The sequence below is a fragment of the Triturus cristatus genome, chromosome 5_1 (genome assembly GCF_964204655.1).
Source record: "Triturus cristatus chromosome 5_1, aTriCri1.1, whole genome shotgun sequence".
Taxonomy (NCBI): domain Eukaryota; kingdom Metazoa; phylum Chordata; class Amphibia; order Caudata; family Salamandridae; genus Triturus; species Triturus cristatus.
In genome coordinates, this window is record NC_140587.1 from 296485369 (window position 1) to 296503714 (window position 18346).

At 46.4% G+C, this 18346-nt stretch overlaps 1 protein-coding gene across 2 annotated transcripts in view; it reads left to right on the plus strand.

The window, feature by feature from the left end:
- Positions 1 to 18346, plus strand: part of TMEM65 (transmembrane protein 65) — a 240622-nt gene that overhangs the window by 45283 nt on the left and 176993 nt on the right. The window contains exon 2 of one of the 2 annotated variants that reach the window (XM_085604984.1): positions 15135 to 15209. The exons of the other annotated variant lie outside the window; for it this stretch is intronic. Within the exon in view, the coding sequence (XP_085461110.1) occupies positions 15135 to 15209 (75 nt within the window). The remainder of the gene's footprint in view (positions 1 to 15134; positions 15210 to 18346) is intronic. 2 annotated transcript variants of the gene reach the window in all.

Genomic DNA, 18346 nt, shown 5'->3' on the forward strand with positions numbered 1-18346 from the left:
CCTGCGAGTCCGCCCCCGAGGACGTCCGCCGGGAGCCCGAACCCACCGGTGACGCCGCCGCTCCAGAAATAGCAGAGACCGCCTGCAGGGCCGTCCGCCTCTCCACCTCCGTCTGAGAAGCAGGCGGCGATCGTCCACTCCTGGCACGTTGCCTATTGCGGCGGCCCCGGCGTAGCCGCTGCCCAGCCCCCACCTCTGGGGCTCGCCGGCCAGGGCCATCCCCGCCGGCGCGGTGCCACTCCAGCCACTGCCAGGCATCATCCGGCGAATCAAAGAACGTCGAAGTCCCATCCACCATCACCTTCAAACGGGCCGGAAAGTACAGAGCATACTGGAGCCCCACCTCTCGGAGGCCCTTCTTAACTGCCATGAAGGAGTAGCGGCTCCGCTGGACCTCCTGGGAGTAATCAGGATAAAGAGAGACCGCAGCATTATCCACTTTGTACGGGCCTGACGCCCGGGCATTCCGCAGTATAAGGTCACGATCCCTGTAGTGCAGCAGGCGTGCCACCACTGGCCTAGGGGGGCGGCCCGCCGCTGGAGGGCGAAACGGCACCCGGTGGGCCCTCTCCAAGGTGTAGAACTGCGACAGGCCTTCGCGCGCCACCACTTCTCGCAGCCACTTCTCCAGGAACTCGACCATATCGTCCCCTTCAATTCTCTCGGGAAGGCCCACCACTCGGATGTTGTTGCGTCGATTGCGCCCTTCCGCCTCCTCAGCCCTCTTCTCCAACAGCTGCACCCTGTGCTCCAAGCCACTCAGTGAGGTCTCCGTCGCCCTCTGGGCAGGCTCCAGCGTCTCCAACTTGTGTTCCGCAGTTGTGACGCGGTCAACCAATTTGGCATGATCGGCGCGCAAAAATCCAAGACTTGTGGACACTTGCGCAATGTCACGGCCCAAAGCCTCCCGCGTGTCCGATATGGCCTTTAGAATTTGATCCAGCTGCTGCTGTTGGAGTCCCGCCGCCGAGGCGCCATCCGCGCCCGGAGCCTGAGAGTCAGGCGGGCCCTCCTGGTGCTCAGCCGGAGCCCCCCCTGGGCCCCGTCGCGGTTTCCCCATATTCGGGCCTCGGCTATGGTCCAGCCCCGATCTCCTCGACCAGCGGCAAAAGTCCCAGGAGCCTCCCGGACCCACAGCACCAGGACCAGGAAGGGCAAGTCCACGTCCGCCGCACTCGGGGCAGGGGCGACCACCGCGGTCTCAGCGAGGCAGAAGGGGATCAGCACCCGATCACGTGCACCCCGGGGTGAGGCCGGTAAGTAGGAGTCCTGCACCGCTCCCAATCCAGCGCCGCCAGGGGACCACACAGCCCAGAGTCCAATCCACCAAGCGAGGGCTCCCCCCGCTGCCCAGGAAGCACAGGTCCAGCACGCCCAGCGCCAACACCAGCAAGGGCACAGCACCCACCGTCTCAGAGGGCCACGAGGCAGGGGGCACCACCGGTCCAGTCCACGCCAGCCCTCCCGCGGGCCGACGATCACGCACGCCAGCACTCGGAGGGGCGAGGTCCCCTCAGCACCACAGGGCTGCCCATCGCCCCCAGGGTCCTCCGTCTCCGCCGCGGGTCACAATCCACCGCCAGCGCCCCAAAGAGGCGCGTTCCCGCTCACCCGCGATCTCGCCGGCACCAGCTCCACGGGTCACGCGATGGCGTCCCGGGCACCAGAAGTTCCGCCGCTGCCCCCGGCCGCTCACAGGCCACTATCCTCCGCCGGGATTGGCTCCGCTCCGCCCGCACAGCTCAGGGCCAGCAAGCCACAGCGCGGTCCGCAAGCCGCCCCCGCCGAGTCCTCCTCCACTTCCGGCGGGGCCGCGCTCCACGCAACTCCGGGGATGACAGAGCCGCCCCAGGCCGCAGGCAAGATGGCCGGTCCCCACCGGGCAGGGCCCTCGCAGTCTCCGCACTAGGCAGCCCCCGGCGCCGCGGTAAAGGATCCAATCAGTCGGTCAGCTCCTCTCCGTCCAGGGGAGCCCCCTCCCGGGTCGCAGACACCGCCAGCGAGGGTCACATCAGGATAAATCGCACGGCCAGCACGGAGCTCAGGGCTCACGCGTCCATGCTCGGCGGCCTCCAAGCCACGCCCCCCCACTCCTCAGGATACTTATAGGTGACGACAATATTTGGGCCAATGCTTTGGGGATATCTAAGATCTGAGGGCATTTCTCCAACTCCGTTATGGAGATTTCAATGCCCCATTGTTCAAAATCTACTCTTTATTTCAAGGCTTGCATCATATGCAAAGGAGATCTCCGGGTCACTATTGTCTCTTCCGGTTGAGGGGAACTTTGGGTTGGTTCAAATTGAACTCTGTTGATGTCTTCAGATTGTCGGTAATGTAGGGAGGGCATGTGTTGGAATAGGCGCAAGAACTTTGCCCTGTTTAATATATAATTCCCCCCCTTGAAATGTATTGCGGGCGAAAGAACCTGGGACTTGGCACTTTCATAGTCTGACGTACTCAAAGGACCAAGCCCTTGGAAGCCCCACCGTTTGGTGGAAGCGACTTGCATTCTCGTGGCATTTCGTGACTGTCTCTGGGAGTCAGTTTAAACTGGTGTTTAAAGTTTTTCCTGGGAGTGAAGAGTTGAAGTGATCCAGTGTTGACAGAGCATTAATCGTACGGGTGTCAGGAGATCTTGTTGGTTGCAAATGAAAATATAACACTTCGCCTTGCCGATCAACCTCCGTGACCCATAATGCCTGCTGATTGTGTTCTATCTATGGATCCTTTTGATCATGGGTATTGGCTTTGTCCAGTGATTGCGCCTGACTGTTTTCATTTTATCATGATCCTTAACATTTATCTGCAGATTATGTTCTTTTTGTGAGTTTTGTTGGGTTTTGATTTCGGCTACTCCAGATGTCTGTACCAAGGCTGTTTCGGTTTTGTCGACGTCCTGTTGCCTCAGAGTCCCTTATGTGCCTGGATTATTTGGTATTCCTAAACATAGGGTTCCATCACAAGATATTGGTTCTGTTGTGTTCATCCATTTTTTTGTGGATTACGCTCTACCAAATATTGGATACTTTTTCACTTAACTGGGGTGTTTTGGCTAACGCGGTCAACTGACCTTTTGAGTGCAGTTCTTGCCTAGCGATTTGGGCAGATTTTTTGTTTTGTTTTTCTTTAGGCCCCCCACCCCTGTTATGCTAATATTTGTATAGAGAATGCAAATACTAAACAGGTTACTGTCTAGGCGCTAATCTTGCAGCATCCTAAAGGAAAAGGTGAAGTGAAGATGCTAATTTGTCACTAGAGGAAACAGCCAAGTTTGTAGTTGTTTTCTGAAAATTAACAGATTAGGCTGGGCCCTGAGATAGTCTGCTAATGCGTTCCACCATTTACAAGTAAATGGGGAAAAATGTCTTCCTCACCACTGGGTCTTTTTGATTTTAAGGACTGCTCCCTTATCGGCAGTGATAGATCGAAGTTTGTGGGTAGGGACATACCACTTAAAAGATTTCTTTTATAGGAAGAAGGGCTGACCTTGTGAACAGCCTTATGGTCCCAGCAAAGGGCCTTAAACTGGACACGTTCCCTAATTGGCAACCAGTGTAGGTCTGAAAAGCTCCTTGAGATAGAGCTAAATTTAGGAAGCGTTCGAGCTACAGAATTTTGGAGAGTTTTTAACTTGCTCCGTAGGCGTTGCTGGTAGCCAGCATATAGAGCATTGCAGTAATCTAACCTCGAGATTACCAAAGTCAAGATTACTGTTTTCCGTAGCTCTAGAGGAAGAGAGAGAGAGATTTTCTTTTAGCGTTTTTAGTGTGAAAAAGCAGGAGGATGTTACCTGATTGATGTGATCGACAAACACCAGTTTGGCATCAGATGACCCCTACGTTCCTTGCTTTTTGGCCCGGTAAAGGAAGTGAGCCTAAATTGTAGGGCCACCATGAGGTATTCCAGAAGGAGGTTCTGCTGCCAAAAAGCAGCATCTCCTTTTTGCTGAGCTTAAAGTAATTTTTCTGCATCCACTCAGCGATATTTTTCACGCAGGAATTAAATTGCTTAGCTACCGCTTCAGGATTTGAGGAGACTAACACTACAATCTGGGTGTTGTCAGCGTAAGAAAATACTGAGAGACCAGATGACATGATAAGTTTGATAAGAGGGGTCATATACACATTTTAAAAAACTTGTTTGAAACTAAAGTAGATTTCAAGCATCCTGTGTGCTCAATTTCGATGTTATGGGGTGACTCCGTTAGGTCTGCAGGGATATTTGGGCTTTTTAAAATGTGAATTTGTGTTCTTTCGATTTTCCACTAGAAGTGATAACTCTGGACGTGTACACAATTATCAGTGAATTGAGTAAGTGTATTTTTTGTTTGTTTCAAGATTGGTGATTTTTTTGTCAATTTTGAATATGGAGCTTTTGCCTAAGAATGGTATTAGTTGGTGAATTACAGTCATGTTTGGGTCTTGGCCTCGTCGTCTTTGATCCAGTAGTTGATCCAGTGGTTGGTTGCTCTGTCCCTACTAGCAATTTAGCATCTGTGTCAGTCAGTAAAAAAGGTAGAATCTCCAGATTGAGTATACCCATTGTTTTCTGGAGATTAGTGCTTAGTGCTTAGTGCTTTGTTCGAGAATTCTTCATCAACCTCCTCTGTGTTGTGTGCATGATGAACTTGCACCACTGTTTCTGTGGGCCAACCACATTGAGCCAATTGTAAGAGGTTGTTCATTTGGACTACAGTGATGTGGCGGCATCTTTATTGGGATGATGGGCTTGAGTGTTCAAGAGTGCTCTATTATATTACACTCCCACCGCCCCCAACCTGCCAGTCTTCTTGTGATCTGAGGTTTGGGCGTGTGGTGAGGAATGGTGTTCACTGAGTATTACTGATGAAGTTGATAACCTGCTGGGGCTGTCGCCCAGTCCATTCTTTATTGGTTTGCCCACTTCTAATTTATTGCATTGTAGAAAGTATTGGCCAATTGGGATAGTGAGTGCTTACGTTATAATACTATCTGTGGGGAGGCCAGCTACAGGAGACCTCTGGAGCAGCTTTTCATGGTATAGAAGTTATTTTTTGGGGGGGCTTTGCCCCTTTTATTGGATCCCATATGTTTTATTGAAGTTCTGTATGCAAGCTTCCAACTTTGTGGTAGCGCTACGGAGGTCAGAGAGATTCTCGTACCATTATGATTGCTCAGTATGCGATTTGATTTTGTAATGGACATTGACACTGTGTCTTAGTGAGAAGCTGCAGCGTTTTAGTATGTTTTGATATTCAAAAAGAAATTTGTAGTAAATCACAGATTATCCTGGAATTTTAAGGGGCCTCCTATGATGTGCTTCTTGAGGTGTTGCTGCCTTCTCTGCTACCTGCCTGAAATTGTGAGTGTAAAATGTCTGTGGGCACAAGCTCAATACCTCTCGGAGTATGATAGACCTACTCACTCTTCCTTTTCATTTTCTTTTCCCACTTTCTTTTCCCACTTTTTTGTTAAGTAACTTTACACTTGCTTCAAGCTTGGTTCTTAGTTGCTTAAAGTGGAGTTATTTCAAGTTTGCTTAAGCTTATTGCTTATTCGCAGACAATTCTTGATCCTTGTTGCTACTAAGCGGGTGGGTCCTTGTTGGGTGAGGGTTGGAGAGGGTAACCGAAGGATTGAAGAGTAAGGCTGAGGTAGGATGGCAGGCTAGCACTGGGCACAAACCGCATTAGCAGCCACACTGGCCACTTCTGCACACAAAGAAACCAGCACTCCTGTGTCTAGTGCACAACGGATAAAAGTTGGCTTCCTGCGTAATCCACAAAGAAAGCCACACCATGAGTGGGGTGTAATTTGATAAAATCCAAGATGCAATCAATATCGAATTCAGTGTGGCACAGTTCAGTCTAAGTGCTAGGTGGGACTGCCAACAGTCTCCTCAAACGCTTTCTCAGTTTTTTAATGCCAGATTGGTTGCTAAAGCACCTGAGACCTGCTCCAAGGGTAGCGGTCGAGGCACATTTGGTCTTATAAATAGACACTTTTGAACTTGGTCCTCTTTTGCCGGGTCCCCCCTATAATTTTTGCTTTTACTGAAGTGGCTAGTAAAGTTGTAATACAGATAACCAGAGCATGTAAATTAAATGCTACAGGTTGCTCCTGCTGCAGTTATTGTGCCACCCACTTAAGTAGCCTTTTTTAACCTATCTCATGCCTGGCATTGCAGCCTGTGTGTGCAGTTTTAATCTGCCATTTCGACCTGGTAAAATAACCCTTTACCAGACCTAAACCTTCATTTTCAATACATATGTCACCCCTAGGGTAGGTCCTACCAGCTCATAGGGTAGGGTGCAGTGTATTTAAAAAGTTAGACATGCAAGTTTGTTTTATTATTATTATTATTATGTGTTCTTATATAGCGCTCAACTTACCCTTGGGCATCTTGGCGCTTGCATTGGGAACCCGTCCTGGTTTTTCCCTGCGAGATAACCCATACTGGGCATCCCCAAGGTGAAAGCCAGGCATCCCGCCGCGGGGGGCCGTTGTGGAGATTAATCAAGCTTGTTGCCCAGAGCTGCATAGTGTGAACTCGTGCTTAGAGTGGGCACCGAAGCGAGAATTATCGAGTCCGTGGACAATTGGGCTCCGGACCCTGCCGCGTCGGGAATTGAACCCTGGTCCCGGGTCTGACCTCTGCTTCAGGGTATGCCTCCTCTAACCAGTGAGCTACACTTCTCCACGTTTTACATGTCCTGATAGTGAAAAAAACTTTTTTTTATTTTTTTTGATAAACACATGTTTATTGTTTTGAGTGAAACAATAGAAAGAACATTGAGCCTGAAGAATTTTTATTTTTTAAAATCTTTTTATTAGTTATTTTTCAGAACAAGCCTGTTGCCATGTTCAAATATAGCAAAAAAGCATTACAATAGTTTCAAAACAGCCAAAGAAACAAAAAACCAACAGATGTTCTAGTTGCGCAGTGTTCATTTCACCGCCAGTTCCAGCTAGCCGCAATGGAGCGAATCCCTCCCCTGGCAGGTGAATCACAATTTGCATCATTAGTCTATTACCATGTATATAAGCTAAAGTGCTTGTGCTCTTCCCTTTAAACATGATAAAATTGGCTTACACCCAATTGGCTTACACCTAATTGACCCATTTAATTTACTAATATGTCCCTAGTTAATTGGTGCTACAGGTACCTAGGCCCTTTAAATTAAATCCTAGTAGTTGGCCTGCAACCCTTATTGTGCCACCCACTTAAGTCACACTTATGAAAAGGCCACTTATAGAAAGTTGCATTTTCTTGTCCGATTTGGTGTCTGCAACCTGTTTGCTGTGTCACATGTCTAGCTGGCAGTTGGTCTTGGTGTATTGCTCTCAGACAGTGAGTCAAAAAGGGAATAGGTGACAGCAGGATGGGCCGTCTCTGACTCGATGAGTGGGAGGAGCTGTCACCTACCACACTTGCACATCACAAAGGCTCTGATCCAGCATACTCCCAAAAGGTTTCACACTAGTCGTTTGGGTCAGGGCAGGGAGGCAGGCAATTCCATACACCTCTGTAAGAGGGGGGGCTATAGAAACTTCTTCCACATCAAAGTGGGAACCAGGGACAAAAGTAGACCCTCAGACCAAATTTTTCAGTACACTTCTGGATCTGTTGGAGAGTCAGAATAAGGACTGCTGTGCTGCCCTGCTGCAGAATGGACTACTCTGCTGCCTGAGTGAGAATGACTGTACCTTGAATCCAGCATCACCAGAGTGACTTCCGGGGCTGGTTGGCTGGCCTTCTCATCAGAGCCTCAGAGGCAGAAAATGCTCCAACTATTTTGAACTCTGCACCTGGATTCTGCCTGCTGTGAGCCCTACCCCCAATTGATGTTACTCCAGTTCTGGACCCTTTGAAGTGGAGCTAAATGTGCTCTGCCAGCTCTGGTCCATACCAGAACCGAGGCTGCGCATCTCAGATCCAGTTTCGTAGTGCTTCATTGGAACTGGTGCAACGGAGCCCGATGCTAGTCCGCATCACAGCCCTCGCAGCTCATCAGATCCGCCGCTTCACGACAAGTTCTCAACATGGAGCTCCCATCACTCTTCAGGACAGCTGCTGCATGGCGCAACGCAGGGTTTCCGATACATTTTCTCAGCGTGACTAAGTTGGTCCCTGTATCCAGCCCAGGCTCCATCACGGTCAGCTTGAACTTGTGACTTCATCCTGGTCCGGTGTGACCAGATAACCACAGTTGGTGCTTTGTGCTTTTAAGCACTATTTTGACCTAGACTTTTAAAATTTCTTATCTTCACTTCTGCTGATTCAATTTTCGGTGCTAAATAATTCATTACATTTACTCTGTCTACATGGATGTGGGGATTTTCTTGTGTTGTGTTTTCACTTTATTTCTGTGCTGCTTAATACTTTACACATTGCCTAAAACTTGAAACTGGCTGTTAGTGTGCCAAGCTGCCAGAGGGTTAAGCACAGTCTAATTTAGGTTTTGCTTGAGTTTCACCCAGAGAAGAGCTGTGGTTGCTGGTTTAGTAAGCCCCCCTCCCCCTCGCCCCGCATCCCTAAACATTAACCCAATGTCATTCAGCCACCATTTCTTTTAATGGCTTTGCCACCAGATTAGATGACAACACAAGCAATTCTTCCACACCCCAAACCAATTCTGCGGTCCTTACTTTTCCTAGAGGCATCCAACTTAATAAATCGTCAAACAGAACCCCACAGAATGGAGAGGTGCTGAGTGTCTCAATCTTAATGTTTTTAATGGTGCAAACTGTAGATTCTATTCTCAAGGGACCACAGGCCATAATATATAGTTTGGAGTGATTAATAGTTGGGTCTAGCTGGGCCATAATGCAAGTTAACAGGTGAAACAGTTTCTGTAACTCATTGGGTATGCCATTAGCAGTGTGTCATTGATGTGTAATAATGCAGAAATTGCGTAAGGCAAGTCATTACCAGAGTCTTTCAGATATTTCTCTAGCTCATCCATGTTGGACAGGCCACATGAAGGGCTTGCTCCCTCCCCGCATGACAAGGCCCAAGCCCCGGACTCCCAGGTGTTACCCACAAGGGCAACCCGCACCCCGTCTCCCGACGGAACTCCTGCCCCCGGACATCCATGTATCATGGGGCCGAACCACTACCGGCTCCCCCGGCCGGATCAGCCGCCATCTTGGACACTGCGCCACGAGGCCGCGTGGCCTCAGCTCGACCCTAACCCTGGGCCTGACCCGGCCCCGACATCCCGGCACCACCATCCACCCAGGAGGTGAACGGACCACTTGGCAGGTCAATGGGAGAAAGAAGTGTCGATGGCTCTCCCCCGCCAGGTGCCGATCGCCCTCCAGCTCCCCCGGGCGCTGGCTCCACCCCCTGCTGGGTGTCTGGACTCCCTCATCCCGGACCCCCCGACCTCCAAGTGCGAGGGTCCGGACATCAAAGGGCGCCAGACCTATAACTAGGGCAGCTCCAGAGCAGGAAGGCAGTTGTATCCTGGAGTCGAGAGACACCGAGAAGAACTCAGCCTTGACGGACTACTGGCGCTGCCGTAGCCCTGCCTTGTGAATCATCGTCCTGCCTGCTGGCGCTGCCGCGGCCTTCTGCATCATCCATCCTCGTCGGGACCTGCTGGCGCTGCCGCGGACCGTTGTAACGACCACCTTCATCGGGACCTGCTGGCGCTGCCGCGGACCGTGTAACGACCACCTTCATCGGGACCTGCTGGCGCTGCCGCGGACCGTGTAACGACCACCTTCACCGGGACCTGCTGGCGCTGCCGCGGCCCGTCCAAGCTAGAACACCGAGCTCGAGGATTGTGAGCTACCCACCATACCATCTCAGCTACCAGATTGGTAACCAGACTGTCCCGCTACCCCCTTTTCCCAAACCAAGAGACTAGAATCGAGGGGACCCCTGGGTCCAGACCTCCTTGTACCATTTCATCGTACCTCAAGAAATCGCCTATAAAGAACGTTAAATCCTATCCTTGTGTGGTGTGTATCTGTGGGGGGGAAGTTACTCATCTGTACGATCGCTGGAGACGGCTCTCCCCGGAGACCTCTCCCCTTGTCCTCGGCCGACCCTCCCGGTCAGTCTAACAATCAATGTAGAACGTTAATAGAAATGGGGTGAGCACGCAACCCTGGTGCACGTCCCTTTCAAGCCTGACGGGAACTCTAGTCCCTCCATTAGGACTGTATCTCACGCTAATAGTTACATCGAACTGCAGCTCCCCAAGGAAAGACACAATATTCTTTCTACCCACAATTTAGTCAAAATATTCCACAGTTTTGATCAGTTAACATGGTCCAAGTTTGAGCTCAGATCCATAAAGGCCTTATAGAGTTGACTCGTCTTAGCTTTTGTATATTATCAGGAGATATAGGTTTAGACATTGTTCTATGGCACCCAGCTCTGAATTAAATCCATACTGGAGTTCAGAAGGGATGAGATTTGCTCGAGTCCAATCCTCTAGCTGATCCAAAAGGGTTTTGCCAGTAGTTTTTGAAGTAGAATCAGCAATAAGAATCCGGCGGAAACACCTAGGCTCACCTTTGTTGCCTTACTTAAAGATTAGTGCAGAAATCCAATGAGACCTTAAGTGAGGATGGCTGCACTTTGCAGCACTTCTCAGAACATTGGTCAACATAGGAGCCCAAAGCGAAATATTTTCCCATCTTGTGCCAGGTGCCTATTTATAGTTGCCATCATTTTAGAGAACTCAAAGTCTAAATTTGAAGATTTAAACTCGTATGAATCCCCTGCACTACGGTTAACTCTCATTATTTTGGAAGATTAAGTAAACCTCCGTAAAATGTGTCACCTATTGTTGTGGTGATTGTGGCCTTTTACCCCTGATGTCACTGGGCTTGGCCTACTATGGTTTCTGAGCAGCTGGGCCAAGTACTCTTTCTGCACTCGACTCTCTCAGTGGTAAACGTGGTTGAGCAGTCCAACGCTCTCTCGTGTGGAGGATAGAGGAAGTGTGGATACAGAATACTAAACATGGGCCCACAACTCAAATTGCATGCAGCATCCGCAATAAATCATTGTCCAGGCAAATACTTATTTTTTTTTTTTTTACAGAGTGTTATATAGCGTGAACTTGACCCGGTATCGGAGCGCTTCACATAGCACCAGTTGCGTTACATGAGGACACATTCATTTTTGTTAGTTACGGGTAGATTAAGTGATTTGCCCAGAATCACAGGATGTTCAGCGTCATTGCTGAGACTCGAACCCGGTTCCCCAGATTCAAGGTCGACCCTCCTAGCTGTTAGGCCACCTCCTCTCTCCAATGAAACAATACGTTTTTTTAAATTTCTATGCTAACCATACAAAGGAAGAATACGGCTTTCACAAACGGAGGGTCTAGAGTTCCCTTTAGGCTTAAAAGGGATGTGAACAAGGGTTGTGTGCTCACCCCATTTACATTTACATCCAACATTGACAGGCTAGCAAGTTATTACCTGAGTCTTTCAGATGTTTCTCTAGCTGCTTGGTAACCCCATATGCCAGAAGGGGCCACCGTGAATAACTTAGCCTTTTGGAGCCTGTGGACAGTGAGGGGTGACCCAGTGTATTAGAGAAGGTCTCCGGAAGCACCAAGGACTGCGACTTACCTTATCTCATTGTATAAGGGACAACACGGGAGCACCATCACTTAAGCGTGAGACAAAAACCAGGATCTTTATCGTCATTTCCCCCCCCGTTCCACATGTGAACACTTACCTGGCAAGAGAAGTCACAGGAAACCTACCATGCAGAGGGCTTTTCGGTCCCAACACCTATTTATCTGGAGGAATCCGGGTCTAGGCCAGATGCAGTGGAGCCCCTATAGAAGGTATGATTAATGACTTGCCAAAAGGTACGATTATCCTTCGAGGCACAAGCTGCTAACAAGGAACCCCATGTATCCTCTCTAATTTTTTTTTTTTGTATCACTGAGGGCCCTATTAAAGGCCATCCTGCACAGGCGGTGGCAGCATTTTGTTTCTGGGTCCTGTCTTAAGTGGGGTCATAAGATCTTGATGTACGTGCGAGCATTAGGAGTTCAACCATCAGACAGTTTTCCTCTTACAGTGTCGTTGGGGAGCAGTCAAAAGTTCCTTAATCATTCCACACAAAAAAATATAAAAATTGACGAGCTTCTTCATCCAAACATAGAAAACGATTCGCATTATTTCTTAATATGCGATCAGCTAATAAACGTGGGTTAACATGTTCCCATTTCATCAAAACTTGCTTGTTTTGTTTCAGCAAATAATGAGTGACTTAAGAGTTCGCACAGAGGAACGCCTCCAACGAAACGTAATTGAAAGCTGATTGTGATCTAAAGGCATTTTCAAGTACAATCAGAAATATACATTTTTAATCAAAGGGGAAATGAATCCCTTGTCATCCATCCAGTCTCTAGGGAATTGTATCAGAGACCCTCCGCCACACAGTCACAGTGCAGGGTATATATTTTTCCGTGCACTGTGACTGTGTGGTTGAGGGTCTCCGAAACAGTTCCCTTGAGACTCTGGATGGATGACACGAGTGATTCATTCTCCCTTTGATTAAAACACAGTTACTTTGGAAGCTTAATGAATCTCTGCTTCTCCCTCCCTCAATTATGTTTTGAGCAATAAGAAATATAGACTTTAAAAGCAAATGAAAACTATATAAAATCTGCGATACTATGGTGACCCTTGCCAATAAAAGTTGGCTTTTGTTAGAGAGGACATTAATCATGTCCAAGTAGTGCTACACACAAAGCAGATTCAGGGCTTCACCATAAGCAGTATGAAAGATTATTTCCCCAGTAAAGGAAAACAGAATAAGCAATACCCCCATCCCTCCTACCCCTTTGCTGTTCCGGAGGTTGATGCGATTGCGCGAGTGTCGTATGAAGTGAAGCCATCTATATGAGAAGGGCAAAGAGTCCAAGTTTATTTAAGGCAAATCAGATGAAACCCACTTATATAAATTGCCATTCAGGACTATTTGCCTTGTCACCTAATCCACAATGTTCCAGGAGGCAATTTTAGAGGCTTCAAACACAAAGGGTGCCCCAGAAGCCTCCATAGAGACTGTTATAGAAAAGAATGCGCCAGTGACCTCATTGGAAAACTCAGGAGGAGGGATCAAGCCTTTTGAATAAGCTTTGACCAAAGTCAAAGTGCCTCCAGTAGACTCGCCACAGGTTAAACACCTTACTGACACAAATATGTCAGTTGATGGCACGTTGTTGTGCCAGAGGAGCATGTTTAGTTATAATGGTTGCACTAAAAAGATTGGGGGGGGGGGGGGGGTTTACAGAGCCGGTATTGCTGAAAGCCATTAGGGTTTGGCAGGTACACCTGAATTGTAAAAGTACCCCAGAGGAATCACCTTATATTTTGCTATATTTAATCAAATAAAAGGGAACTGAGCCTCCTTAATAGGGAAACCACAACATATGCTCTCCTAAAGTTAATCATAACAGTCATTAGCATCAACCTTATGCCAGTTCGTTATCCACGGAACCCTATGAGCCATGATTATGTCAATAGGCAGTGGGCTCAAATCACCAAGTCTCCTATGTCTCCAGTTTACGGCTTTGTTTATTAATTGATCACATTCTTCAGTCTGCTATGGGTGTAGAGGTAAATATTTCATCCATGCATTCACCGCCTTCATAAATGCACTCATCCAATAAGTATCAGGGCATTCAGTTAAGCTCATTCTTGCATTCGTTCGTTCGCCCACCTATTCAACTATTGATTCATTATCACCAGTGCCCACTCACCCATCCTCAAAGTAGACACACATTTGCAACCAGTGGAAAAATGCATTTACACTTATTAATTGGCCTGACCTTTCAGCTACTTCTGCATGTTAGTCTGTAGTATAGGGCCCATCCAACATATTTTTTGTCACCTGTGCCTGCTGCTATAAGAATTACAATCTTTTGACTAGCTAGACATGTTTAATTTTAGGTTAATATCCAGACTGAATGCTGTTAGTATTTGATCAGCCAAGATTTCTTAGATATAGTTGTTACATTGAAGAATTAGAATTTTGAATCACATTCTTAAATTGCTTTAAGGAACGAAAAATTAGAAAGGTTTCACTTTACCTTGCAATAAAATTCTATACTTTCATCAACTGAGAAATCTTGTGTAAGAAGGTTTTCGCTACTATGTTATTACCAAAGTACATTTCATGGGATCAGCTGTGCCCTAAATATCCAGCACTCACTCGTAAGCACGAGTAACGTCCTAAAAGATGGCACATTTGATACAACTCTCTCAAAGCTAAGGTGTTGCAGATAGCTTTTTCGGTTGGAGATATTGCAAATAGCACTTTGTAATATATTCAGCTTATTTAGTATATTTCACTTGGGTGATTATGAAACGGAGCTACTAATTTTACTTCTGTATGTAATATACTGGGTGGATAAAAGACTATTTGTAACTTCCTATGTTGTAGGTTTTTCAAAATTATGTTAATGCTTGTTGTCGTAGTCGAGCAGTTGTAATTTTGTTATATTTAAAACATTTTGTTTTAATACACATTTTATTGATTTTGCAATTTAAACAGGAACAAGGCCTGTTAGGCCAACTTATACTAGAAAAATGACAAACAATATTACAAAGGAAACGTACATATCCACCCCCAGGCCCGACATCCATTGATAACGCAAAAAAGAAATCCACATGGGAAAATCGGTATCCCCACCCACTCTAGCCGCCTGCAACCCATAAATGCCCGGATTGTATCAACATTCGAATATTTGTCATTTGTCTCATGGGATATGAAATGCCATTTAACTGTAATATATGATCATCGAAATGAACAGAAAAAATAGGGTTTATGCACTGCCCGTTTTTCCACGAAAAGGTCTGTCGAATTGCAAATGCCAGTCAATGTTTATACGAAACGAGTCATTTCCGTATCTGAAACTACATTCATTAAAGTGCTGTAATAGATTTCCGGGAGATTGTAAGAATTGAAAAGCACAGCTTATCATGATTCTCTATTGAAAAAAAGAGTAAGGTATGTAATTATTTGAAACTCCGCTGAACACTCGAGCATGTTTGTAACTTTTTTGGGGACTATTGCTTTTATGTAATTCCTTTCCTACAATATGTCGAATATTTTTAGAAAGTCTGAATCTGGTAATAATTTTCGTATTTCAAAAACATTTCTAGCTTCGCGATATCCAAAACCTCCCCTTTTCCCTCTTGAGAAGCAGACGACCGCTTTTGAGAGATCTATTCGTTTTGGTATGATCAAGATGTTTGGTTTGGCGATTGATCTGTGATGCAGATTGCAATACAAAAGTGTACAGTTGCTGCATGCCTCCTTTTGCTGATTTGACACACGTTTGCTTTGGAATGGCCTAGCAATGCAGTAAACGTTTGCACCCCGATCTTGACGATCTAGAGTTTGCGTCATTGCTAGCAAATGTGTGCTGTGTGCCTTTTTTCCACTAATGATTTCTCCAATTTTAGAAACCGATTTCATTCTTTTTTAGCCTATTTTCATGTACTTGTCAGTCATTCCCATTTGAAAAAGACACATTGCGCCCGATTCTTAACCCCTTAATTGCTGAGGCTTTTCCACACTACTGTTGACTCCTTTTTATGCTATGTTGACGTCTCTGTAACTTTTTTTTCCACACAAAGTATGCACTCCAAATTTGTGTCCTTCCCCCTCATCATGGGGATTCTAAAGGTATACAGGGTTAGCAGATTCGCCCGGAAGGGACCAAGAAAATAGTCAAAATATAGCTAAATTTTGAGTTTGGGGGGGGGGGGGCGGAATGTGCAATGCGAGAGAGTGCTTTCCCCTAAAACTGGTATCGACAAACGTTTTGCTGTGCTAAAATCACCATCGTCCCCGCTTTCCGGAACAACCAGCTATATAAAAAAAATTATTATTTTTTTACCACAGTTTTGCTATTCTTCTAAGAGGTAGTTTTCTTTTTTTCTTTTTGCGGTGTCACCTTACTTCTAATTTGTAGTAAAAACAGGTATGAAACCCATGGTGGATGCTGGAAAGCTATAGATTTCTGAAAAGTAGATGCAATTCAGAATTCAACAAGGGGTCATTCATTTAGATCCTCAAGGTCAACTGTTGAAATAAAAAATAATGAAAATGAGTAGGGAAAAAGCAGTCATCTGTGACAACGTTTTTATCTGTAATCTGTGATGGCCGATTTAAAAAGCCTTATAACGTCATGTCCACTATACCGTTCTGTTTGGGGGATAAATAGGGTTTGCAGGTTTTACAAGAACCTGAGATACCCAGAGCCAACAACTGAGCTGCACGTTACAATGTTTTTTCATTGTATACAGAGTAATTCATATGATAAAATATAAAGAGCTAAAATTTGGCATGACGGAAACCTACGTTCTTCTGAAAGATATATTAGATACTAGGTTTAGGAGCAGTGGTTATTTGTACATCTCCGAATTTATTTTACCCATTTTAGCATATGAATTAGAGGGCATTTTGCAAAATATTTTTTCTTTCTTGCACACTGTCTTCCATTTGGAAGGCACAAATGCAGAGCAATCCAATTGGTAATATCAATGTTCTACTATTATGTATTCCCACTGTCACCCAATAAAAAGCAATACAATTCACCCCAAAATGCGACCTGGAGACAGGATATTTTACCCAGCAGAATACATGCCTTTTTTACAATGAGGTTAGCTGCGGATTTTGGGCTTTAGCTCAGCCACCACCCTGGAAAACCTCCCATACCAAGACATTTCTGAAGACTAGACACCCGGAGGCCGCCAGAATAATGTGACTTTTGTGGTTCTAACATGTACAGTGCCTAAAAAAACACGTTTTCTCATATTTATGTGAGGGCAAGTTTCTGGTATATGCGAGGAGACATACATTTCCTCCAAAACCTGTGAACGGTCACCAATTTTTTTATGGGCACAGTTTGTTGCAAATTTTGGTAAGTCGTGCTTTTTATTTTTTTAAATGTCAATTTTTTTTAATTGCCATCTTTCACCAATTTTGGAGGTACAAAGCAAAATGTGTGTATCGGGTGCACATCTCAAAATGTAGATATATTTCAAACAACTAAATAGGCATGTATGGACAACAAAATGCTTATGTGCATGCACAACTCTTTGGAGATACCCGCAGGACACTCATACGTGTTTTTCTCTAAAAGTTCACAATCAATGTGAGGAAAACAATATCACAATAAAGTAAAAATGGACACAAAATAAAACTGCATAGGCCCGAGGCTCGATTTTGGATTTTTCACAAGTGGTTGTGTGAACTCTCCCACCAAGGGTCGGGGAGGGAATGCATCTCCCCAACCCCCCGAAGGCCAACTGTATGCTGTGCAGGCCAAAGGCTGTGCGCAGCGAGGGGTTGGCAACCTGCTTGGGGGTTTGGCCACAGGGCCTGACAGCAGGCCAAAACCTATGGCCAGCCCTCCACTGTACACATACAAAGGCTGTATGCAGCGTGGGTCTTTGAATGAACCCGGCTGCAAAATTGGCCCTTGGGCTAACCCCACACCATTCTCGACCAGAGGCCGTGCACAGCATGGGGCTGTCTGCCTGTGGGGAGTTGGATGCAGGGTCATGCTGCAAGCCAGGCCCTGCAGCCAGCGCCACGTATGATGAATGTCATGTGCAGCATGGGGTTGGCGCCTTTAGGAAAGGGGGGGGGGTCCACTCCCTCTAGGTGGGGTGGCCTAAGGGCCTGGCAGCAGTCAAGACCCTGTTGCCAAGCCCCTTCTATGCACTGCCAAAGGCCGTGCACAGCGTGGGGTTGGCTGCCTGGGGAGGGCGTTTGCCACAGTTCATGCCCTACGGCCAAAAAGCCGTGCACAGCAGGTAGTTGGCTTAACATAGGGTAATAAAATATTACATTCCGTTAAAAAAATCGTAGTAATACACTGAAATAAACCAAAGGTTAAAGTAACATTATAGCCAGGTGTGATAAAAAGACCTGTTTTTGTTTTAGTGACATGGTAGTTAAGTGAATATGTCAGTGACATTAACATTTGAACCAAAAAAAGGCCATAGAAATTCACCCGTTAACTTGCGCCCCCACCATGCACTGCATATGACCTCCCTATTACATCAACTATGACATGTTCTATGACATTCATAACATCACTGATGAATATCACAAATGACCTCATTGACATCATTCAAGCTTCTTTTGTACACATTGGTCTATAAATGGGAATGGCATTAGAGCTAAAGTGCAAAATAGCTCAGAATAATCTAAATCATCAATAATGCTATCGGACCTACAATCCCTATGGTGTGAAGCAATCTTCTGTTATGTGCAGCAATGAGTCAATATCATACACTTCATGGGTAGCAGAGTGCATGTTGACTAACAACCACAGCTAAAAGGGTAACCTTTACTTCAC